General features: G+C 38.3%; 1 protein-coding gene across 1 annotated transcript in view; it reads right to left on the bottom strand.

The window, feature by feature from the left end:
* DNAH6 (dynein axonemal heavy chain 6) overlaps positions 1-19,305 on the bottom strand; it is a 283,212-nt gene extending 263,907 nt beyond the window's left edge. Inside the window, exons 1-3 of the mRNA XM_024743950.1 lie at positions 19,218-19,305; positions 17,749-17,981; positions 107-280 (exon numbers count right to left, since the gene is read on the bottom strand). Of these exons, the coding sequence (XP_024599718.1) occupies positions 107-280; positions 17,749-17,973 (399 nt within the window). The 5' untranslated portion in view covers positions 17,974-17,981; positions 19,218-19,305. The remainder of the gene's footprint in view (positions 1-106; positions 281-17,748; positions 17,982-19,217) is intronic.
* Between the last annotated feature and the right edge of the window lie 7,943 nt (positions 19,306-27,248).

The following is a 27,248-nucleotide window of genomic DNA, read 5'->3' as shown; positions in this document are numbered from 1 at the left end:
ACATAAGGGGAAAAGATTTTGCCACTATCCTTATGAATTAAAAGCATGTTAGCAACGCTATATGAAACTAACATTAAAAAGATCAATTAAGTACTTAAATACTTACCTGTTTTTTCTTTTTCACAGAATCTTCACGCTTGAGCCGAACAAGAGATTTGGTAGAACATCTTTCTTCAGTGCTTCCTGGAGGCTTTAGGACTCCAGAAGTGATTAACTGGTATCGGTTCTGCTGATATATGTATTCTGATTTCTTATGATCTTGGTAGGCTTTTAGCACTGGCTTTGGGAAATAAAAAGACATGTTAATCTTTTAAATATTAATGTGAACTTGTTCTTCACTACCTTTGGACTCTATCTCTGTTGGAAATTGATCACCTTCCTGGACTAATTTCCTATCTAAGCCACAATCATTATTAGCAGCTATCATCATTGTCCATGGCCTGTTGCTTGACTAAGACTTTTCTACTTGGTTTCCATTAATTCTGCCCTTTAAATACCAATGAATACTTCTAAGGGTGACATTATGACAGAAAGTACACAGAGGCATGAAATCACATACTCACTAATTGTCCAATACAAACCCCCACCATTCACTACAATAGTTACCGTGGGATCATACAGAACTCCCACTCTACCCAAAGGTCACTAATCACTTCCCATAGCCATAACTAATTGAAGATCATCACAAAACCAAACAACCTGACTTTTAAAATGGGCAGAGAATCTGAATAGGCATACTTCCAAAGAGGAAATGCATCTCTAATCATCAGGAAAGTGCAAATCAAAACCACAATGAGATATCACCTCACACCTGTCAGAATGGCTATCATCAAAAATAACACAAATAACAAATGTGGGCGAGGATGTGGAGAAAAGGGAACTTTTGCACATTGTTAGTGGGAATGTAAATTGGTACAGCCACTATGGAAAACAGTATGGAGTTTCCTCAAAAAATTTTAAAAAAAGAACTACCATATGACCCAGCAATTACACTCCTGGGTATTTATCTGAAGAAAACAAATACACTAATTCAAAAAGATATATGCACTCCATGTTCACTGCAGCATTATTTACAATTGCCAAGATATGGAAGCAACCTAAGGGCCCATCAATAGATGAATGGATAAAGAAGATGTCTTATATATATACAGTGGACTATTATTCAGCCATTAAAAAGAACAGAATTTTGCCATTTGCAGCAACATGGATGAACCTGGAGGGTATTATGTTAAGTGAAATAAGTGAGACATATGTTACCACTTATATGTAGAATTAAAAAATAAAACACACGGGCTTCCCTGGTGGCGCAGTGGTTGGGAGTCCGCCTGCCGATGCAGAGGAAGTGGGTTCGTGCCCCGGTCTGGGAAGATCCCACATGCCACTGAGCGGCTGGGCCCGTGAGCCATGGCCGCTGGGCCTGCGCGTCGGGAGCCTGTGCTCCGCAACGGGAGAGGCCACGGCAGTGAGAGGCCCGCGTAACACACACACAAAAAAAATAAATAAATAAAAAAATAAAACACACTAGTGAATATAACAAAAGAAGTAGACTCACAGATATAGAGTGGTTACCAGTGGTGAGAGGGAAGGGAGGAGGGGCAAGATAGGGGTAAGGGATGAAGAAATACAAACTACTATGTATAAAATAAATAAGCTACAAGGATATATTGTTCAGCACAAGGAACATAGCCAATATTTTATAATAACTTTAAATGGAGTATAATCTATAAAAATATTGACTCGCTATGCTGTACACCTGAAACTAATAAAATATTGTAAATCAACTATACTTCAATAAAAAAAGATCAAGGAAAAAAAGTACTAGATGAAAATATAAGAGGTGAATTTTACAACACTGTTAAGAAAGTCTATCTCTATGCTAAGTTAAGACAGAGAAAGACAAATATTGCATGATATCACTTATATGTGGAATCCAAAAAATACAACAAGCTAGTGAATATAATAAAAAAGAAGCAGACTCAGATATAGAGAACAAACTAGTGGTTACCAGTGGGGGGTAGGAGCAATATTATAGGGGCCGGGGAGTGGGAGGTATAAACTATTGGGTGTAAGATAGGCTACAAGAATGTATTTTGCAAAGCAGAGAATACAGCTAATATTTTGTAATAACTGTAAATAGATTGTAACCTTCAGTAAGACAAACTTCCAATTATAAGATAAATAAGTACTAGGGATGTAAGGTACAAGATGATAAATATAATTAACATTGCTGTATATTACATATGAAAGTTGTTAAAAGAGTAATCCTAAGAGTTCTCATTACAAGGAAAATTTTTTCTATTACTTTTATTTTGTATCTATACAAAATGATGGTTGTTCACTAAACTTATCATGATAAACATTTCATGATGCATGTAAGTCACATCACTATGTTGTACATGTTAAACTTATACAGTGCTTTATGTCAATTATATCTCAATAAAACTGGGGAAAAAAAGACAACCAGCTTCTATATGCCAATTTAATGAAAGAACACTACACCTGCTACGGAAGTACTCATGCCCCCAGAAAATCAAACTTAAGACTCTAAACCTAACCACCAACATATAGGAAATACAAGAACCAGAGAAATATAGGTTAGCTACCACAGTGGGGATACAGTCAACAAAATTAGACTGTGGAACTATATAGAAAAATAACCAAATTTTGCTCATTAAAATTTTTTCCTAAGAAAAAATAAAAGAGTTGATGGGGAACTTACAGACCTAGAGACTTAAGAGAAACATCAACCAGCTAGTGCATGGATCTTATTTTGATCTAAATTTTAACAAGGATGCTGCAAACAAAATTATTATAAGACAATCAGGGAAATGTGAGTATTTTTTAACAGTTTAAATTATTTTAACAGCTCTCTTGAGATATAATAGACATACATTAAGCTGTATGTATTTAAAGTGTACAATTTGATGTGCTGATATATGTATATATATATATATATATATGAAACAGTCAAGATAATGAACAGAACTCAACCATGAGCCTTTTCAGGTTCCTTTCCAATACTCCTCCCTAGGCAAACACTGATCTATTTTCTATCACCATACATTAGTTTGCATTTTCCAGCCCTTTATATAAATGTAATAAAATAGTATGTATTTTTTTTGCCCACCATCTTTCAGCATAATTATGCTGAGATTCCTCTATGTTGTTTCATGTACACATAATTCATTTATTTTTAAGGCTGAGTAGTATCCTATAGTGTAGAAACACCACAATTTATTCATTCACCACTTGATGGACATGGTGGTCGTTACCACTTTTGGGCTTTTAAAAACAAAATTGTTGGAGGGGGATCAAGATGGCGGAGTAGGAGGACATGGAGCTTACCTCCCCCCACAAACACATCAAAAATACATCTACATGTGGAACAAGTCTCACAGAAAACCAACGGGAAACTGGCAGAAGAACTCCTATACAACCAAAGCTTCAACAAACTTCTCCACACAACTGGGTAGGAAGGGGGAAAAGGTGTCGAGACGGAACTGGTGCCCCTGGGAGGGATCCGTAAAGGAGAGAAGGTCCACAAGGGCACACCCTTGCCCTGGAGAAGCCCCTTACTTGCCGGGAGGTCTGCTGGGACAGATATAGGGGCTGGAAAAGCCTAAATTCTACTCCCGAGGAGGGTGGGCATGCTGGCTTGCTAATAATCAGGGCAGAGAGAGACCAGGGCTGGCGGCTGCTGCCACACCTCACTTCCCAGTTCAAGGTGCACACCAGATGGGGCCACAAATACTCACAGAGGCAAAGTGCCAAATCTTGGACCAACAGGCCCTGGGAGAGGACTCAATCTACTTGCAGGGAGACAGGCTGGAGGGCCTGGGGTGTGGATCGGACCGAACCTTGGAGCCCATTGTCAGCATGCATACTAAGTGGTGCCACAGAAACTCACAGTAGCTCGGCGCTGAGTCTCTGGGGGACGGGCCCTGGGCAGGAGCACACAGTTGTTCTTTTGTGTCTGGTAGGAGCGCTCCGGCCCTGCCCACTCTACACTGCAGCTTGGAGCTGGATCTGCAGCTGACAGGTCCTAGGAGAGGTTGGCCACAGAGGCAGCCCAGGTTTCAGGTGGCAGCACGACCACCTAGATTCCTGCAGCCACAGCACCCCGGCCCCAGCCCCAGCCCACTCCACAGCACAGCCTAGCAGTAGGTCTGGGACAAACACACGGAGAAAGAGATGTGACCATGGGCTGCTTCTGGATGGAACCATGGCCACCTGCACAGGCAGTCCATAGGGTTACTGTGACCACATGGACCTCACTTGCTTTAGCAATCACCTCCTGTGGGGCAGGGCATGCACTTGTCAGTGAAAAATTAATCAGTCGATCTAAGAAAGAAATGGAAAATTTTATTCAAGCCAAATTTGAGGATTACAGTCAGGAAAGAGCACCCCAGAAAGCTCTGAGAACTGTTCCACCTGTTAGAAGTCAAGGCACAGTTATATAAATTTTTTTGAGAAAGAAGGCTACACATCAAATGACATTTTATTGGCAGTTTAAATGATCCAGTTCTAAGCATCATTGTGGTGGGTCATGTGACCCTGTACAAGATCAAGAAGGAATGTTATCTTTTAAGGAGTTGTCTTATTGATGCTGGGAGAATGTTGCTCTTTAAGGCTGAGCAGGTATTCCTGCTGATGGGGAAGGTTTTGTTGATGCATAATGCAGAAACACAAGCATTGTGGGGGAAGAGAGCAGGCCAAAGTGCAGAGAAGAATTTTTATGTTTAAATTTTTCTTGTCTTGCCATAAAATATGAATTTTATTTCACACACTCAAGGGCAATGGATCCTGATCAAACCCAACCCTCAGGGCTTCTACTCCAACAACTGGGGAGCAGACCCTACCCCAACAGGGCTGTGACAGCCATGGAGCAAAGAGGAGGTCTCATCTGACATCCAGCACAGGCTCTGGAGACCACAACATCAATCACACCTACTATCAAGGGATAATGGCCAGCACACTATGAGGAAAGATGTGGCTGTCATTCATACCAAACCCAGCCACTGCACCAAAAATACTGGACTCACACAGTCTACACAGGGTCACTCCCACTTAAAAATATCCCTTCATACACCACAGTAGATAACTGCTTCTCCCGAATTCATAGAGACAGAGAAAGTTTAAGTAAAATGAAAAGGCAGAGGAACTACTCCCAATTAGAAGAACAAGAGAAATCTCCTGAAAGAACAAATAATGAAACAGACCTCACCAGACTGTTAGACCACAAGTTCAAAAAGGAGATAATAAAAATGCTAAAGGAATTAAGAAAGATGATTGATAGAAATGCAGATCACTGTAACAAGGAACTGGAAACTGTAAAGACAAACCAATCAAAATTAGACAACTCAATTGGTGAAATAAAAACCAATCTAGAAGCAATAAATAGCACACTAAATAAAAAAGAAGAATGAATAAGTGACCTGGAAGATAGAATAATGGAAATCACCCAATCAGAACAGCAGACAGAAATAAAAATGAAAAAAAAAAAAAGAAAGCAACACATGAGATATAGAGAGTGATATGAAGGATGCCAACCTAAGCATAATAGGGGTTCCAGAAAGAGAAGAGAGAGAAAAGAGGATCAAAAATGTATTTGCAGAATTTATGACTGAAAACTTCCCAAACCTAAAGAAGGAAACAGATATCCAGGTACAGGAAGAACAGAGGGTCCTATACAAGATAAACCCAAACAGATCCCCACCAAGACATATCATAATTAAAATGGTGAGAATTAAAGATAAAGATAGGATTCTAAAGGCAGTTACAAGGGAAGCCATTTACCACAAACCCACAGATAACTTAATACTCAACCATGAAAAGCTGAAAGGCTTTCTGCTAAATTCAGGAACAAGACGAGGATGCCCATTCTCACCACTTCTATCACAGTATTGGAAGTCCTAGCCACAGCAATCAGACAAGAAAAAGAAATAAAAGGTATCCAAATTGGAAGGAAAGAGGTAAAACTGTCACTCTTTGCAGATGACATGATACACAATAGAGAGAACCCTAAAATCTCCATACAAAAACTATTAGTGCTAATAAATAAATTCAGCAAGGTAGAAGGATACAAGATTAACATACAGAAATCTGTTGCATTTCTTTACACTAATAATGAAATATCAGAAAGAGAAAGTAAGAAAACAATCCTGTTTAAAACTGCATCAAAAAAATAAAATCCCTAGGAATAAACTTAACTAAGGAGGTGAAAGACCTATATACTAAAAACTATAAAACATTCATAAAGGAAATGGAAAGATATCCCATGCTCTTGGATTGGAAGAATTAATATTGTTAAAATGGCCATACTACCCAAAACAATCTACAGATTTAATGTGATCCCTATCAAAATACCCATGACATTTTTCACAGAACTAGAACAAATAATCATAAAATTTATACAGAAACACAAAAGACTGAGAATTGCCAAAGCAATCCTGAGGAGAAAGAACAAATCTGGAGACAACACCCTTCCAGACTTCAGACAATATTACAAAGCTACAGTATAAAAAACAATGTGGCACTGGCACAAAAACAGACATATAGATCAATGGAAAAGAAATAAACCTACCAAATAAACCTATGGTCAATTAATCTATGACAAAGGAGGCAAGAATATACAATGAAGAAAAGACAGTCTCTTCAACAAATAGTGTTGGGAAAGCTGGACAGCTACATGTAAATCAATGAAATTAGAACACGCCCTCACACTATATACAAAAATAAACTCGAAATGGTTTAAAGACCTAAATATAAGACATGATACCATAAAACACCTAGGAGAGAACATAGGCCAAACATTCTCTGACATAAATCTTAGCAATGTTTTCTTAGATTAGGCTCACAAGGCAAAATGAATAAAAGCAAAAATAAATAAATTGGACCTAGTCAAACTTAAAAGCTTTTGCACAGCAAAGGAAACCACAAACAAAATGAAAAAACAACCTATGGAACAGGAGAAAATATTTGCAAATAATATCCAAAATATACAAACAGCTCATAAAGCTTAATATTGAAAAACCAAATAACCAAATCAAAACATGGGCAGAAGACCTAAATAGACACTTCTCCAAAGAAGACATACAGATGGCCAACAGGCATATGAAAAGATGCTCAACATCACTAATTATTAGAGAAATGCTTATCAAAACCACAATAAGATATCACCTCACACCAGTAAGAATGGCTATCATCAAAAAGCCTACAACTACATGAGTAGCTGTACTCATGGCTATTATTTATTAAAGAAAAAGGGGAAAACAATTAAAATTAACAAAGAGAAAAGGTGTATGGGACAAAGTCTGGGGGAAACCAAGCAACTTTTCATGGGCACTCTTCCAGTGGAATCCATATTTGTATAGGCTTATATCTGGACTCTCTCTTGTGTTCCATCAGTCTATTTGTCTATCTTGACACCAATACTACAATGTCTTAATTATCGTAGTTTAATAGTAAGTACTGAAATCAGGAGCATTAGACTTTAAACTTTGATCTTCTCTTTCAAAGTTGTTTTGGTTGTTCTAAGTCCTTTGCATTTTTCTGTGAATTTTAGAATCAGCTTGTCAATTTCTACCAAAAAGGAGAAATACTGCTGAGACTTTGATTGGAATTGCGTTAAATTTATAGATCAATTTGAGGAGGACTGACATCTTGAAAATATTGAGTCTTCTAAACTACAAACACAGTATCATTCTTCATTTAGAGCTTCTTTAATTTCTGTTATATTTTGTAGTATTCATTCTTCAGGCCTTGCACATTCTCATTAGATTTACCCTCAATTCATACTTTTGTTGCTATTGTAACTAGTATTTTTATTTAATTTCAATTTCAAATTGCTCATACATAGATGTGCAACTAGTTTTTTATACTATCTTGTATTCTGTACCCTTGCTAACCTCATTATCAGTTCTAGTAACTTTTTCATAGCTTTCACTGGATTTTCCAAATAGATGATCATGTTCTTTGTGAAGGAAAATTTTTACTTCTTCCTTTCTAATCTGGGTTCCTTTTATCTCTTTTCCTTACCTTACTGCAATGGCTACCACCTCTAATACATTGTTAAACAGAAATGCTGGGAGCAGACATCCTTATTTGTTCATAATTTTTCACCATTAAGTCTGAGGTTAGGTGTAGGTTGTTCATGGATGACCCTTACTCACTTGAGGAAGGTCTCTTCTACTCCTAATTTGCTGAGAGTTTTATCAGGAATGGGTGGTGGATTTTGTCAAAGGATTTATCTACATCTATTGATATAATTATGTTTTTTTTTTCAGTGGGGTAATATGGTGAATTACAGTGATTGCTTTTTAAATGGTTAATTCCCTACATTCCTGAGATAAATCCCACTGGCAATGATATATTATATAGTTGGGTGCAAATTCCCGAAATTTTGTTTATAGTTTTTTTTAAATAACAATATTAACTACCATTTATTGAGCTTCTTCTATGTGACAAAACTTTAACACCCATTAATCTTTACAGCAAATGTGTTAGAAGAGTACTATTATTTGAATATTATTTTATTTTTTATTGAGACATAATTGATATATAACATTATATTAGTTTGTGTACAACATATGTATATGTTGCAAAACGATCACCACAATAAATCTAGTTAACATCCATCATCACACATAGTTACACTTTTTTTCTTCTTTTTTTTTTTTTTGCAGTATGCAGGCCTCTCACTGTTGTGGCCTCTCCCATTGCGGAGCACAGGCTCTGGACATGCAGGCTCAGTGGCCATGGCTCATGGGCCCAGCCGCTCCGCGGCATGTGGGATCTTCCCTGACTGGGGCACAAACCCGTGTCCCCTGCATCGGCAGGTGGACTCTCAACCACTGCGCCACCAGGGAAGCCCCACTTTTTTTCTTATAATAAGAATTTTTAAGATATTCTCTCTTAGCAACCTTAAAATATACAATAGAGTATTATTAACTATAGTCAGCATGCTGTACATTATATCCCCAGGACCTCCTTTATTTTATAACTGGAAGTTTGCACTTTTTGACCCCCTTCACTCATTTCATCCACCCCACCCCCTCAACCTGTTCTCTGGCAAACACCTATCTGTTCTCTGATTCTATGAGTTCAGTTTTCATTTTCTTTAGATTCCACATGTGAGATCATACAGTATTCATCTTTCTTTGTCTGACTTATTTCACCTAGCATAATGCCTTCAAGGTCCATCCATGTTGTTGCAAATGGCAAGATTTCCTTCTTTTTATGGCTGAATAATATTCTATTGTGTGTATATATACTACATTTTCTTTATCTGTTTTTACACTGGTGGACACATAGGTTGCTTCCATGTCTTGGGTATTGTAAATAATGCTGTAATGAATATGGGGTGCAATTATACGTATCTATAAGTATCTTTTTGAGCTAGTATTTTTATTTCTTTCAGATAAATGCCCAGAAGTATGACTGCTGGATCACATTTTTAATTTTTTCAGGAAACTTCATATTGTTTTCCATAGTGACTGCACCAATTTATATACATTCCTATCAACAGTACACAAGGATTCCCTTTTCTCCACATCCTTGCAAACATTTCCTATTTCTTGTCTTTTTGAAAATAGCCTTTCTAACAGGTGTGAGGCGATACCTCATTGTGGTTATGATTCACATTTCCCTGATGATCAGTGAGGTTGAGCACATTTTCATGAATCTGTTGGCCATCTGTATGTCTTCTTTGGAAAAACGTCTATTCAGGTCCTCTGCCCATCTTTAAGTTTTTGTTTTTTTTTAAATATCCTTGCTTTCCTTTTTTTAAAAAAAATTTATTTATTTATTTATTTATTTACTTTTGGCTGTGTTGGGTCTTTGTTTCTGTGTGTGGGCTTTCTCTAGTTGCGGCGAGCGGGGGCCACTCTTCATCGCGGTGTGTGGGCCTCTCACTGTCGCGGCCTCTCTTGTTGCGGAGCACAGGCTCCAGATGCGCAGGCTCAGTAGTTGTGGCTCATGGGCCCAGTTGCTCCACGGCATGTGGGATCTTCCCAGACCAGGGCTCGAACCCGTGTCCCCTGCATTGGCAGGCAGATTCTCAACCACTGCGCCACCAGGGAAGCCCCATCTTTAAAATTTGATTGTTTTATGAGTTGTATGAGTTCCTTATATATTTTGGATTATAACCTCATATCCGATATATGATTTGCAAATAGTTTCTTCCAGAGGTTTCCTTTTCATTTTGTTGAAGGTTTACTTTGTTGTGCAGAAGCCTTTTAGTTTTATGTAGTCCCGCTTGTTTATTTTGCTTTTGTTACCTTTGCTTTTGTTGTTTTTAATAAATTTTAAAATATTTTATTGAAGTATAGTTAATTTACAATATTGTGTTAGATTCAGGCATACATCACAGTGATTCAGTTATACATTGAGCATAGTTCTCTGTGCTATATGGTAGGCCCTTGTTGGTTATCTACCTTATATATAGTAGTGTGTACATGTTAATACCAACCTCTCAATTTGGCCCTCCCCCGACCACCACCCCCCCGCTTTCCCCTTTGGTAACCATGAATTTGTTTTATGTCTGTGAGTCTCTTTCTCTTTTGGAAATAAGTTCATTATTTAGGTAGATTCCATGTCTTGGCTATTGTACATAGTGCTGCAATGAACACTGGGATGCATGTATTTTTTCAAATTACGGTTTTCTCCAGATATATGTCCAGGAGTGGGGCTGCAGGATCATATGGTAGCTTTATTTTTAGTTTTTTAAGGAACCTCCATACTGTTCTCCATAGGAGTTGTACCAATTTACATTCCCAGCACCATTTATTGAAGAGACTCTTTTTCCTCTATTGTATAGTCTTGCCTTCTTTGTTGTAGGTTAATTGACCATAGGTGTATGGGTTTAGTTCTGTGAAAAATGCCATTGGTGACTGGATAGGGATTGCATTAAATCTGTAGATTGCATTGGGTAGTGTAGTCATTTTGACAATATTGATTCTTCCCAAGAACATGGTATATCTTTCCATCTGTTTATGTCATCTTTGATTTCTTTCATCAGCATCTTATAGTTTTTGGAGTACTGGTCTTTTGCTTCCTTTGGTAGGTTTATTCCTAGGTATTTTATTATTTTTGATGCGATGGTAAATGGGATTGTTTCCTTAATTTCTCTTTCTGGTCTTTCATTGTTGGTATATATAAATGCAACAGATTTCTGTATATTAATTTTTGTTACCTTTGCTTTTGATATCAAATCCAAAAAATCATTGCCAAGACTGATCTCAAGAAGCTTACAACCTATGTTTTCTTCTAGAAGTTTTATAATTTCAGGTCTTCTGTTCCAATGTTTAATTCATTTTCAGTTAGCTTTTGTGTATGGTGTAAGTTAGTGGTCCAGTTTTGTTTTTCCATGTGACTGTTCAGTTTTCCCAATACCATTTATTGAAAAGACTGTCCTTTCTCCATTGTATATTCCTGGCTCCTTTGTCATAAATTAATTGACCATATATGTATGGATTTATTTCTGGAATCTTTATTTTGTTTCATTGATCTATGTGTCTGTTTTATGCCAACTCCATCCTGCTTTGATTACTATAGCTTTGCAATATAGTTTGAAATTAGGACACATGATACCTCCCACTTTGTTCTTCTTTCTCAAAATTGCTTTGGCTATTCAAGATCTTTCATGGTTCCTTCTCAAGATTGCTTTGGCTATTTGGGATCTTTTGTGGTTTCATACAATTTTAGGATTGTTTGTTCCACTCCTGTGAAAAATATCATTGGAATTCTTAGAGAGATTTCATTGAATCTGTAGATTGTTTTGGGTAGTATCAGCATTTTAGCAACATTAATTATTCCAATCTATGAGCACAGAATTTCTTTCCGTTTATGTCTTCCTTGATTTCTTTTGTCAACATCTTAGAGTTTTCAGTGTACAGGTATTTTCACCTCCTTGGTTATGTTTATTCCTAGGTATTTCCTGCTTTTTCATGCAACTGTAAATGGGACTGTTTTCTTAATTTCTCTTTCTGATAGTTCATTATTAGTGTATAGAAATGTAACAGATTTCTGTATTTTGACTTTGTTTTCTGCACATTTACTGAATTTATTTATGAGTTCTAATAGCTTTTTGGTGATCTCTTTAGGGTTCTCTATAAGTAGCATCATGTCATTCACAAAGAGCAACAGTTTTACTTCTTCCTTTCCAATTTGGATGCCTTTTATCTCTTTTTCTTGCCTTTTATCTCTTTTTTCTTGTCTTATCCTAGTGCTGTGGCTAGGATTTTTTAATACTATGTTGAATGAAAGTGTTGAGAGTGGGCATTCTTGTCTTGTTCCTGATCTTAGAGGAAAAGCTTTCAGCTTTTCACTGTTGAGTATTATGTTAGTGATATACTAACATAATACTATGTTATATTTGGGTTTGTCATATATGGCCTTTATTATGTTGTTGTATGTCCCCTCTTAATCCACTTTGTTGAGAATTTTTATCATAAATGGATGTTGAATTTTATCAAAAGCTTTTTCTGCATCTATCGAGAGGATCATATGATTTTTATCCTTTGTTTTGTCGATGTGGTGTATCATGCTGATTGATTTGTGGATACTGAACCATCCTTGCTTCCCTGGAACAAATCCCACTTGATCATGGTGTAAGCTCCTTTTAAGGTATTATTGAGTTCTGTTTGTTAATATTTTGTTGAGGATTTCTGCATCTATGTTTGTCAGGGATATTGGCCTGCAATTTTCTTTTCTTGTGGTATCCTTGTCTAGTTTTGGCTTCAGGATAATGCTGGCCTTATTAAATGAATTTGGAGGAGTTCCCTCCTCTTCTGTTTTTTGGAAGAGTTTGAGAAGGATTGGTATTAATTCTTTAATGTTTGGTAAAATTCACCAGTGAAGCCATCTGGTCCTGGACTTTTGTTGGTTGGGAGGTTTTTGATGACTGATTCAATCTCCTTACTGTAATCAGTTTGTTCAAATTTTCTATTTCTTCATGATTCAATCTTGGTTGGTTGTACGTTGCTAGGAATGTATCCATTTCTTTTAGGTTGTCCAATTTATTGGCACATATTTGTTCATAGCAGTCTCTTATGATCCTTCATATTCTGTGGTATCAGTTGTAACATCTAAAATTTCATTTCTGATTTTATTTGAGTCCTCTTTCTTTTTTTTCCTTGGTAAGTCTAGCTAAAGTTTTGTCTATTTTGTTTATCTTTCAAAGAACCAGCTCTTAGTTTCATTGAATTTCATTGATCTTTTCTATTGTTCTTTCAGTGTCTATCTCCTTTATTTCCATTCTGATCTTTGTTATTTCCTTTTTTCTATTCATTTTTGGCTTTGATTGTTCTTCCATTTCTAGTTCCTTGAGGTGTAAAGTTAGATTGCTTATTTGAGGTATTTCTTGTTTCTTAATGTAGGCATTTATCCCTATGAAATTCCCTCTTAGAACCACTTTTGCTGCATCCCATAAGTGTTGATATGTTGTATTTCCATTTTCATTTGTCTTAAACTATTTTTTAATTTGTCTTTTGGTTTCTTCTTTGACCCAATTTTCCTTGACCAAATTTGTGAATTTTCCAATTTTCTTCTTGTAATTGACTTCTAGTTTCATACTACTGTGGTCAGAAAAGATGCTTGATATGATTTCAGTCTTCTTAAATTTATTAAGACTTGTGCTGTTGCCTAACATATAATCCATCCTGGAGAATGTTCCATGTGCACTTGAGAAGACAGTGTATTCTGTTGCTTTTGCATGGAATTTCTATATACGTCTCTTAAGTCCATTAGTTCAAACTTGTCATTTAAGGGCAATGTTCCTTATTGATTTTTTAGTCGGGAAGATTTTTCCATTGATGAAAGAAGGGTGTTAAGGTCCCCTACTAATATTGTATTGCTGTCTCTTGGTCCCTTTAGATCTGTATTTGCTTTATATATTTAGGTGCCCCTATATTGGGTGCATATTTACAAACATTATATCCTCTTGTTGGATTGACCCCTATATCATTATATAATGATCTTGTCTCTTAATACAACCTTTGTCTTAAAGTCTATTTTGTCTGATATAAGTATGGTTACCCCAGCTTTCGTTTGGTTTTATTTGCATGGAATACCTTTTTCATCCCTTCACTTTCAATCTGTGTGTACCCTTACATCTCTAGTGAGTCTCTTGTAGGCAGCATGTAGATGCCTATAAGAAATTTAAAATAGATGGGTCTATTTAAAAAAATCTAATCAGCTAGTCTGTGTCTTTTGATTGGAGAATTTAGTCTATTTACATTTAAAGTAATTATTGATATGTATGTACTTATTGCCATTTTGTAAATTATGTTCTGGCTATTTTATGATTCTTTTGCTCCTTTTTTCTTCTCTTGCTCTCTTCCTTTTAGATTTGATAATATTCTTCAGTAGTTCAGTAGCTTAGATTCTTTTCTCTTTATCTTCTGTGTATCTACTATAGGTTTTTGCTTTGTAGTTACCATGAAACTCACTTAAAAAAATCTTATATTTGTAATGATTTAAGTTGATAATAACTTAAACTTGAATGCATTCTAAAGCTCTCCATTTTATCCCCCCCCACATTTTATGTTTTTGATGTTATAATTTACATCTTTTTATCTTGTGTATTCATAAAAAAATATGTAAAAATATGTATTTTTGTGTATTTATCCATTTATATAAAATTGAGCATGGAGAAAAGCAAGAAAGGATGTACATCAGATTGTTGTTAATGATAGATACTATAGAAATGGGGGTCAGAGATTGGAGAATTGAAGGTAAGGAAAAATGTAAAAGAAGAAGAGTGGGAGAGGGAAAGAAAGAGGGAAGAGAAGAAGAGAGAGAGGAGGAGGAAGGTGGGGAGGTGGGCATAGGAGGAGGAGAAAAGAACAAAGAAGGGGAGGGGAGGAGAGGGGAAGGATGGCAATGATAAAAAGAACAAACATAGTATTACTAACTCTGTCAGAACAAATCAAACTACATGTACCTATACACATGAAATTAGTCTCTTGAATACTAAGCTACTCTCTCCATGTGGTAGAAATTTATGTCATTTTCACTTTATTCCTTAGTATTTTTAATATGGCAGAACTACTATATTCATGTATTTGTTATATTGTTCCAGTCACCTAGTACATAACAAAATGCTCCAAACTTGGTGACTTAAAACAGAACAACAACATTTATTTTGCTTAAAAGTCTACCATGTAGGTAGAGCTCAGTGAGGACAGCTTGCCTCTGCTCCACTTGACATCAGCTGAGGCAGCTCAAGGGCTGGGGACTGTAATCTCTGAAGGCTTGTCCATTCACAGTCTGGCAGGTGATAAAGGCTATAGTCTGGGACTCACTCAGATGACATCTCCGCAGGGAGACCTTTGTAGTCACCCAATCTAAAGTAGCCTGCTGTTTGTCTTGACCACATTCCCTATATTATTTTCTTAACAGCACCTATCATTAGATGACGTTCTTCAGTTTAATTATTTAGGATTACTAGAATGTCAACAGGAATCTGTTCTCCCTTGTTCACTGTTGTATCCCCAGAGTATGACTCAGAGCCTGGCATGTAGTAGGCGTTGAAGTCAATATACATAAATTTATCACACTGATGTCAAATGGAACTACTTTAATCATCAAGGGTTAATTATACACTTTTGCCACATGAAGGTAAACCCGTCAGAAAGAAACAAGTGTAAAAGGTTTAATACTAATTCCATGGGAAAAAAATAGTAGAGAGGCCCCAAAACTCCCCACAATGCAAAGTGCAGGCACACTGCTCTCTGGAGAAGAGAGCAGCTGCAGGCAGTGTCATACCCACCTTGCAAATGGAAGTTCAGTGTCAACAACATCTGTTACTTTGCATTTTCTGTTAATCAGAATTGCAATTGGCTGTGTAGTTTTCTTTGCATTTAAGATGTTAATTTGTTTATTAAAATTTTGAATTAATCCCTAGGTAAACCGTTTTTCACATAAAGTAACATTAAAATAAAAATAACAAATGAGCACTATGGACCTTCAAGAATGTTTTCCTCCAGCATGAATCAGTGCCTGAATTTGAGAAGCAATGGAATAAGGGTTAACACCCATAATATATATGTATATATATGTTTTTATTATTTTTTTTTAATTCAAATATAGTTGATTTACAATATCATGTTAATTTCAGGTATACAGCACAGTGATTCAGTTACACATATATACATCATATATATATGTTTCTAAAAACCTCAGAAACTGATAGGAAAAAAGCAAACAATCAAATTTTAAAGTAGACAGTGATTATGAACAGAATCCACGAAATAAGTTACATACATGCCAATGAATGAATGAAAATACAATTAACTTCATTAATAAGATGCAAATCACAACAATGTGATGCCATTCTAACTTATCAGTCTAGCAAAACTAAGAGAACTGATAGCATCAGTTTTGGCAAGGATGTAGGTAAGCAGGACCTCTTATACATCGTAGGTGCAAAGGTAAACCTTTCAGCACAGTTGGGCCATAGTTTTCAAAATTAAAACGTACATATTCTATGACCTACAAAACGTCACTTCTGAAAATCCACTTTTATCTGTCCAAAGGCAGTCATTCAATGCAGCATTATCTGCAACAGCAAAATAATAACAACAACAGAATGAAAAGGAAATAACCAGAACTCCTTTTAGGAGAACAACTAATGGGTACTCTATTATGGCACATCCATGCAACAAAACACAGTGCAGCTGTTAGAAAAGATACCTCTGGGGTTTCCCTGGTGGGGCAGTGGTTGAGAATCTGCCTGCCAATGCAGGGGACACGGGTTCGAGCCCTGGTCTGGGAAGATCCCACATGCTGCGGAGCAACTGGGCCCGTGAGCCACAACTACTGAGCCTGCGCGTCTGGAGCCTGTGCTCCGCAACAAGAGAGGCCGCGACAGTGAGAGGCCCGCAAACCGCGATGAAGAGTGGCCCCCGCTTGCCACAACTAGAGAAAGCCCTCGCACAGAAACGAAGACCCAACACAGTCAAAAATAAAAAAATTAATTAATAAACTCCTATCCCCAACATCTTCTATTAAAAAAAAAAAAAAGAAGATACCTCTGTATGCACAAATTGGAAAGACTTCCATATGTTTTAGTGAAATCAGTACTTTGAAGATCAGTATGTACTGTATAATCTTTCTTTAAAGCTATATGTTTATACACAAACACATACATATATATATATATACACATATATTTGAATAAACATATAAAACAGCCTGAAAGGCAAACACTAACAACAGGAGTTAACATCTGAAGGTCCGAGTGAGAACTTTCACTTTTTACTTTTTAATGCACTTTCACTGCTCTTTTACATGGATATATAATTATCCAAGGGCATAAATGGATTCTTAAAACTATTTTCAGACATGTACAAAATTTTTCATGACACTAGGCTTTACTTATTTTTAATTTTAAAAATAATACAATTATGTAATTATATATATTACTCTTACTGAAGTTCCTACTATCAAATGGTACCCTAGCACCTAAAAGCCTTACAGCCTACATAGTTAAGTATCCATATTGTACATAATGCTAGAGAGAATTTATCTGCTAGAAAACTTTGTTCACCACTGCATCCCACCACCTCAAACAGTATTTAGAGCTCAATAATTTTGAATAAATAAGTGTGTTTACAATTTCATAAACAAGTCTTAACTTTCAGGTTTTCTTTCCTTCTTTGTTAATTAAGAGTCTAGAAATTACTTCCATCCCCCAAAGCAACATTCTCTGTAGCCAAAGGTGGCTAAAATGCTGGTTTTCAAACTTACCAGAGGCTCTAGTTTTATAGGCTGCTGTCGTTTTCTTGTCCTCTCCTGAGCTTTTGTAGTGTGCTTAAATGTCAGGAATTGTGTATCAGCTTCATTTTCTGTGGGTGTTACAAAACTCAGTCTTCCCTTTGCTTTTAAACTGTTCAGTCTTGTAAGTGCAGGGTTTTCCATCAGCTCTCCAATACTTTCCAGGTCCAACTCATTGTCTGAGACACGAAAAGCCATCTTCACTCCTGGAGAGGGGTTAGGGTCAAGAAAAGAAAAATGAAAAGTAGAGCAAAAGGATTGGGGAAGTAGGGCTAAGTGGAGGGGTTTTAAGAACCACGGAGAGCTGAATTTGCTTATCCCCAAAGAAAACCTATCAAAGTTACCCCATTCTTCCCAAACTGAGGACCTAAACCAGAGGAATGAAAATTCGGAACTATGTCTGGCCTTCTAGAAGCCCCGTAGCTGGGGTGGGACCCAGGAATTTGCATTTCTAATAACTTCCTGGGTGATGCTGTTGGCTGCCTCTGATTTGGGGACCACAATGGTCCAGATTTGGAAGGATGAAGAGAAATGCCATTATACTGAGATCGTTTCTCACACTTGAGTATACAAAATATTTCTGGGGGTGGGGGTAGTGTTCAAAATGCAGGTAATTCTAATGCAGGTAATCTGAGATATATAGCCTAGGTACTCACAGAGAAACCAAATAAAGGGAAAAAAGAGTTGAAGGCTAAAGCGTAAAACAGCGCTTCTGGAGATTTTATGTGGATGAGAATCACTTGAAGAGCTTGTGAAAAGGCAGATTCTGATTCATAAGCAAGGTCCCAGAACACTAGAACTATGAGCCTTTTGTAGCGGTCTTGTACCCTCACCACCTCACACTCCGGTCCCACCAGATGGGTGGAAATACTTTGCTTAAAAACAGTATTACAACACACGAGGTCTTGAACCAGGTGTCAGCAGGCCCAGGTTTTAGTCTAGATCAGCACTGGCCAACCAAAATATAATGCAAATCTCCTATGCAATTTAAAATTTTCAAGTAACCACATTCAAAAACAAAAAAGGAAATTAATTTAATAATGTTCTTTATTTAACATGTACAAAATATTATCATTTCAACATGTAATCAATATAAAACTTATTAATATGATAGTTTCTTTTTTGTTACTACGTCTTCAAAGTATTTCACCTTTAGGGCACATCTCAATTCAGACTAGCCCCCTGTGGCTAGTGGTTACCACACTGACTAGCAGAGGTCCAGACCTGACCACTCCGTGTGTGACCTTGGACAAGTCTCTTGATAGCTCTGTTTCTCGGTTTCCAGCCCTCTAAATTGCTAGGTAGGTAGTAGGTATCACTAAAATGCCTTTCCATTGGCCTTCTCTGCCTCTCTGCCTCTTTGAGCCTTTCCTTATGTGCTCCCAAAGCATAAGTCTCCCGCCTCGGAGTTTAGCCCCACAGCTCGATTCCTCAGGACTCACCAAGTCAGACTAGACCAGCAGCCGCCTCAGACGGTCTCCTGAGACAGAGAAAAAGTAGGTCTAGGAGTAGAAAGTTGTCTCTAAGCCGAGAATGTTTCCCGTTGCCTAGCAGCCACCAGGCCTCCACTGAGGCTCACTGCGCCTGTGCGCGACCTGTCGCCACGGCAACCCCTCAGCCAACTGCAGCTCTGGGTCCAGGACTGTGCCGGGCAGTCGAGCCAATGACTGTCTCTGGAAATTTCCTTACGTCACTGATTGCTGGAGAGCTCGCACTAGACCTGACGGCTTCTCCGTGCTGGGCAGTGTTCACGGGCTGGGCTGGAAGGCCAGGCAGCCAAAGGAGTTGGTTGCTTATGTTTGTTCCTTCGCTTATCAACCGCCCACGCTCACTGCACCTCCCTCCTCCTCCAGGAATCTTTTCTGTTGCCCCTCGAGAGGCTTGAGGCTGCCTTGGCATTCGCTTTAATCTAACTTGCTGTGGTTAGAAGAATCAAGTGCCTGCGTAGACAGTTCACGTCCCGCTCTCTGAGGGAGCGACCGTCCTGCGTCTCTGCCCCACCCACCGACCTCCTCCTGGGAGTGTCCTAAGGCGCTAGGAATGCGGGCTCTTCTTCCGCTCAGACTTCATCGTGTCCTTTTCTGCTGATGTTCTTTTCCGCCTGGAAGGTAACTTAGTGTCAGGCAAAGCCCGAGCCCATATTAATTGGTCCCTGCACCGTATTCACCAAAGCAGACCCTGGATCTTATTTGGCATTTAGACCCACCGGATTAAGTCTCCAAAGACTGCTGCTAATGCTGTATGGAAGCGACCCCACCGATGCCCCGTGCAGGTTGCTTACTGAAGTTACCTGACCCCCATTAGTGATCTGGGGAAGCAGCCTTTTACCTGCCTCGGGGAAATGTTACACCACATGGCAGAGGCTTGGTTTTCAACCGCCCCTCCAAAATGACATAATCACCGCTGAAACTTATTATTATATTTTGTCCTTTTTGGTACGCCCCCCCTAAAAAAAAACACCTTGATATTTGTTTCTTGCCTTGAAAGCAAAGTCCTGTATGAGGTGCTTTACATATCATACTCACAACCTGAATTTTCTCAGTCTTAAGATACTCAGGTATGTATTTTCCATGCAGGCATGACACCACCTACAAAGGAGAGGCTCATATAATAATAGAGCTGGAATGGAGAAAACAGATCACTCAATCCAATTACTCCCCCATTTCATTTTTTTTTTTAAAGATTGATTGATTGATTTTGGCTGTGACGGGTCTTAGTTGCAGCATGTGGGACCCTTAGTTGCAGCATGCGGATTTCTTAGTTGTGGCATGCATGCGGGATCTAGTTCCTCGACCAGGGATCTAATCCCGGCCCCCTGCATTGGGAGCATGGAGTCTGACCCACTGGTTCACCAGGGAAGTCACCCTCATTTTGGTAATAAGAGAACTGAGACCCAGAGAGAAAGTAAATAATTTACTCCAGGTCAGGCACCTAGTCCTGGCAGAGGTAAAACTGGAATACAGATCTCCTAATCCTTAATCAGGAACAGCACACAGCAGTGGAGTAATTTCAGTTTAGAAACAATTCAGATAAACTTCAAATGTAGACATAATAAATACTAATTCCCCAGAGATGCAAGGTACACACAGGTAATCAATCAGAGCCAATAAAATATAAACCAGTAATGAAAAAAAATTCAAAACCAACCCAGTATACATAAAAGCATATTATAATAATATGCAGTGTTAGACACACACCCCAAAATAGACTTCATTTTGGATGTGCAATGAATATTTTAATCTGTTGCTTTCAAAGTTTATGTGGGGGAGACATAGTATATTGCTCCTCAGTTCAAGAATTTCTTTGTTAGTCGATGAAGGTGATTGTATTCTAATGTTACCTTATGCAGCTAAGAGCATTCATTCCAAGAGCCAAGAAGGGTGCAGGATAGAAGACATGGACACATAGAGTTTTATGAAGGTATCGCTGTATTGAACACTACTCACCAAATCTCTCCAAACTTATTTTTTTAACGTGGCAAGATGTCATATTCATTATCAAACAAGAGCTTTGTTTATTGCCTATTGATTGTTTCAGAGCTCTTGTAAATAGCAATAATTGTTACTATTTATTGGGTGCTCCTTATGTACCAGGTACTGTGCTATATGTTTTGTATTTATTATCTCAAATACTTCCAACAAACCTAAAATTCCCATTTCATAAAGAACTAGGCTATGAAAGGTTTATGAGAACTAGATTAAGAAAACAGTAATACTAAGTAAAAATGGTTAAAACTTAGTGAACATGAAGTTAAGATTTATATGCTGGATCCTTTGTGAAGTTTTCTTCACCATCATACTATTCATTGCAACAGCTTCATATTATTTTAGAGGTATTATTGTACCTACTCCACCACTAAGGAAATTGAGGCTTAAAGAGGTTATGTAATTTACCCAAGATCAGTCCAGAAGTGGCAAATGGCAGAGCTAAGATACAAATTGAGATCCATCAACTTATTTTTTTTCAATTAATTAATTAATTAATTTTTAGCTGTGTTGCTGCGCATGGGCTTTCTTTAGTTGCGGAGAGCCGGGCTACTCTTCATTGCGGTGCGCGGGCTTCTCATTGTAGTGGCTTCTCTAGTTGTGGAGCATGGGCACTAGGGTGTGCGGAGGCTCGGTAGTTGTGGCACATGGGCTTAGCTACTCCGTGGCATGTGGGATCTTCCTGGACCAGGGCTAGAACCTGTGTCTCCTGCATTGGAAGGCAGATTCTTAACCACTGCGCCACCCGGGAAGCCCTGAGATCCATCAACTTTAATAGTTAAAATTCTATAATATTAATCTTGGAATTCTGCTACTGGATGTACGGTGGACTATATTCTGAAAAATTCCTGAAGCGAAACACCTATATGTTTGGATAAACTCCAAGGCACATTATTTTAACTGTATTGCTGAACTCACAGGAATTAAGAGAATCGTAACAATATAGCACTGTTGATGGGAATGTAAATTGGTGCAGCCACCATGAAAAATAGTATAGACATTCCTCAAAAAATTGAGAATAAAAATACCATATGATCCAGCTATTCCACTTCTGGTTATTTATCCAAAGAATACAAAAATGCTTATTAAAAAAAATACATGCACCCTTATGTTCATCACAGCATTGTTTACAATAGCCCAAATATGGAAACAACCTAAGTGCCCATCAATAGATGAATGGATAAAGAAGATGTGGTATTTATGCACAATGGAATATTACTCAGCCATATAAAATATAAAATCTTTGAGACAACATGGATGGATCTTGAGGGTACTATGCTAAATGAAATGACAGAAAAAGACAAATACCATATTATTTCACTCATATATGGAATATAAAATAGTAATAATAAATGAACAAACCTAACCAAACAAAACCAAAAAGATAGATACAGAGAACAGAGAAGTGATTTTCGGAGGGGACTGGAGATGGTGGGGAGGAGGAAATGGGGGTTAACTCTATGGTGATGGGTGGAAACTAAACTTTTGGTGGTGAGCATGCTGTAGTGTATACAGAAGTTGAAATATAATGTTATACACATGAAATTTATATGTCATAAACCAATGTTATTGCAATAAATTTAAAAAATGTATACATAAAATGGGTGTAGCTAATTGTATTTAAGTTATACTTTAGTAAAGTTTATCCAAGAAATAATAAAATTGTCTTTATGCACAAACATTTTTTTTAAAGTAACAATCGTACTCCTAGAATTATACTTCAAAATCACGTGAGGCTTTTCTAAACATACAGATTTCTAGGCTCATGTCAGACCTGGTAAATAAGAATCTTTGGAATTGGCATTTAGGCAAATATCTGCTTAAAAATTTCTATAGATGAAAAAAAAATTTCTATAGATGAATCAAATGAACAACTCTGGTTAAGGACCATATCTGCAGGTGAAAATATATGAAGATTAAAAGATGTTAGATTAAGTAGGTCATAAAACAGTTTGCATAACAAAGCACAAGTGTATGTAAACTCAGCAAACTCTATGGAAGAAAAACATAAGCGTTTATGAGATTCATGGGTATTTTAAGTTATATCCTTTGCTTTTCTGTATATTTAAAAATAAAAGCCATATACCACTTTTGTATTGAGAAAAGTGAGTTATTTTTAAATTAGCACAAGAAAATATATAAGAGCATAAAATAGAGAGACCATGAACTTGGTGGAGGCCAGGGTGAAGGGATCAGGAACACTGGTGGAGGATTTAGCCTTCAGTGTAAAGAAGAGCCACCCTGTTCTGTGTGGAGGGAAGGAAGGTCGAAGTGGGTTAGGTAAATGGGTAGACTTGGGCCAGATTTCTTCTTTTTTCTCTGTGAAGCAGTAGGTAAGGTCAGCTGCTCCTAAGGATGGAGGTGCTCAGGCTCCAAATAATTTATACTGGGGTGGGGGGGTAACTCATCTTTAGGCTTGACTGTCCACAGTTTAATTTCAGGGTCTGTGAACTGCTTAAAATTGTATTCATGTTTGTGGGTGTACATTTGTCTATAGCTGTTAAATTCTCAAAGGAGCCTGTGACCAATCACCCCTCAGAGTTGGGAATTATACCTGCTCTGCAAGTGTTCTGGCCTTAAGTGTAGGTCACATAGCTCAACTTTCTGGGGTGAGGGTGGTGGTGGTGGTTGTGGTTGTGGTATCATGTTTTGTTGCTCTATCACCACCTTGTGGTCAAATGAATGCACAGCCAAAGGAGGTTTTGAGTCACATATTTTGAATCAGGGCAATAGCTTCTCATCTTAGCTATTTGGAGGGGGCGTGGGACATTCTATGGTCTAATGTCCTACACATTATGAGATTTAATGATGATTACAACGTTTTCCTCAAAAATGTTGAACCGATGTTAATTATTCATGAATGAGATGACCTGCCCAAGCCCAGATACTTTTATTCCAATTAAAGGTCTTTGCAGAAGTGATCTCTGACCCAGTGTTGAATGTTTTGAAAGACCATAGAGCAGTGCTCCTTAAACTTAACTTTGTGTTAGGGGTAACTTAGAGAGTTTTGAAAACCCTGACACCCAGACCACACACCATCCTAATTAAACTAAGAGTGAGAGACCCAGACATCAGGGTTTTTTCTAGCGTCTCCTTCCCCAGGTGATTCCAATGTCCAACCAAGTCCAAGGGCCTCAGCCACAGGGTCCTGCTATTCAAGATGTGCTGTATAAGCCAGCAGCATTAGCATTCCCTGGGAGCCTGTTAGACTGCAGAATATCAGATCCTGCCCCAGACCTCTTGAATCAGTCTGCATTTTAATAATTCTCAGGTGGCTCATTGCATATTAAATTTAAGAAGTGCTATTAAAGAGAACAGAATGGGTGTCCAGTAGGTCTGCTGGATACACAAGGAAGGAATGGTGCTCAAAAGGTAGGCTTCTCATGTTTGATCACTGCCAGTTACAGGAAATGTGTGACTTCTATGCCACTGCTGGACAGTTCTAATTGTCAGAAAGTTCTTTTTTTGGTAGATGTCAAAATCTACTTCCTTGCCCGTTCTGCAAATTGCCCCCATGATCTCTTTTAAAATATTTGAAGGCAGAAATATCTTTCCCTTAATTGCCAGTTACAGGAAATGTGTGACTTCTATGCCACTGCTGGACAGTTCTAATTGTCAGAAAGTTCTTTTTTTGGTAGATGTCAAAATCTACTTCCTTGCCCGTTCTGTAAATTGCCCCCATGATCTCTTAAAATATTTGAAGGCAGAAATATCTTTCCCTTAGTCTTCCTTCTTTGAATCCCTCCCTCCCGACATTTCAGTTTCTTTAGTCTATGTATGATATTTTTGCAGAACTCCTACTAATTCTACACTAAAATGGCTCTCAGAACTGAAGGTGAGATTCTAGATGTGGTGTGATGCAATGGGAATAGTAAGAAAATGACTTTCCTTTATTTAGAAATTCTACTAAAGACTCCTTTTTCTTCCTGAAAATATTAGTCAGGATCTCTGTCAAATGCTACATTATAAAGAACCTGTATCCAGTAAACAAATCAACACTGATGGTCTCAGAGCCTCATGTCATTCACATGTGACCACTGATGGTTCCCTGAGCTCAGAGAGACCATGGGAACTTCCATTCTATAGCTGATTGGGTTTGTGCCTAGAGTCTAAAGTGGGGGAGAGGGGGCAGTCTTGTGGGACTGAACCCTTAAACTGTGGGATCTGACACAATCTCCAGGTAAATCCTTGTCAGAATTGAGTTGAATTGTAGACACTTTTCTGGTGTCTGAGAATTTCGTGTTGGGATGAGAACCACCCCTCCCTCTGCCACAGGTTGGAACTAGGATCAGAATCTTAATAGCATAAAGTAGGAGTTAGTGAATACTATCCTATGGGTCAAATCCAGACTGCTGCTTTTTTTTGTAAATAAAGCTTTATTGGGATACAGCCATGACCATTTCTTTAGATATTTTCTATAGCTGTTTTTGCACTAAATAGAGTTGTGTAGTTTTGATAGAGACTATTCAACCCAGGATATTTACTATCTGGTCTTTAAGGAAAAAGTTTGCTGACTCCTGTGATAGTAAATATATATAATGTGGTAAATATAAAAAGTAGTCACTGACAGAGGGCCCTCAAGATGGCCGAGAAGTAAGACATGGAGATCACCTTGCTCCCCACAAATACATCAAAAATATATCTACATGTGGAACAACTCCTACAGAACACCTACTAAATGCTGGCAGAAGACCTCAGACTTCCCAAAAGGCAAGAAACTCCCCACGTAACTGGGTAGGGTAAAAGGAAAAAGCAGAGACAAAAAATAGGGAAGGGACCTGCACCTCTGGGAGGGAGCTGTGAAGGAGGAAAAGTTTCCACACACTAGGAAGACCCTTCACTGGCAGAGACGGGGGAGGGGAGGGAGGAAAACTTTGGAGCCACGGAGGAGAGCACAGCAAGAGGGGTGCAGAGGGCAAAGTGGAGAGATTCCCGCACAGAAGATCGGTGCCAACCAGCACCCACCTGCCTGAGAGACTTGTCTACTCAACTGTCGGGGAAGGTGGGGGCTGGGAGCTGAGGCTTCGGCTGGCTTCGGATGTCAGATCCCAGGGAGAGGACTGGGGTTGGCTGTGTGAACACAGCCTGAAGGGGGCTAGTGCACCACAGCTAGCCGGAAGTGGGTCCGGGAAAAAGTCTGGAACTGCCTAAGAGGCAAGAGATAATTGTTTTGGGGTGCGCGAGGAGAGGGGATCCAGAGCACCACCTAAATGAGCTCCAGAGATGGGCACAAGCTGCAGCTATCAGCACAGACCCCAGAGAAGGGCATGAGATGCTAAGGCTGCTGTTGCAGCCACCAAGAAGCCTGTGTACAAGCACAGGTCACTATCCACACCTCCCCACCCCCCTGTGCAGCCTGCCACTGCTAGGATCCAGGGACAACTTCCCCGGGACAACACACTGTGCACCTCAGGCTGTTGCAACGTCACACCAGCCTCTGCCACCACAGGCTTGCTCTGCATCCCATACCCGACCCTCCCCTGAGCCTGAGTGAGCCAGAGCCCCCTAATCAGCTGCTACTTCAATTAAAAAATTTTTTTATTTTAATAACTTTATTTTACTATATTACTATTTTCTTTCTTTTCTCCCTTTTCTTCTGAGCAGTGTGGCTGACAGGGTCTTTGTGCTCCAGCTTGGTGTAAGGCCTGAGCCTCTGAGGTGGGAGAGCTAAGTTCAGGACATTGGACCACCCACCAGAGACCTGATGTACCCTGCATCTTTGGAATACCTGAATAGACAACAAATCTCCCAAAATTGAGGCTGTGGATGGTGGGAGCAACAGTAGACTTGGGGTTTGCTCTATGTGACTGAATAGTTTCTGATTCTTATGTGTATCTTAGTATACTTTTTAGTGCTTGTTATCATTGATGGATTTGTTTATTGGTTTGGTTGCTCTCTTATTTTTATTACTTTTTAATTATTTATTTTAATAATTAAAAAATTTTTTTATTTTAATAACTTTATTTTACTATATTACTATTTTCTTTC

The sequence above is a fragment of the Neophocaena asiaeorientalis genome, unplaced genomic scaffold (genome assembly GCF_003031525.2).
Source record: "Neophocaena asiaeorientalis asiaeorientalis breed wild unplaced genomic scaffold, Neophocaena_asiaeorientalis_V1.1 scaffold114, whole genome shotgun sequence".
Lineage (NCBI taxonomy): Eukaryota > Metazoa > Chordata > Mammalia > Artiodactyla > Phocoenidae > Neophocaena > Neophocaena asiaeorientalis.
Note: the sequence above shows the minus strand (reverse complement) of the source record. Positions and strands in the feature narration are given on the sequence as shown.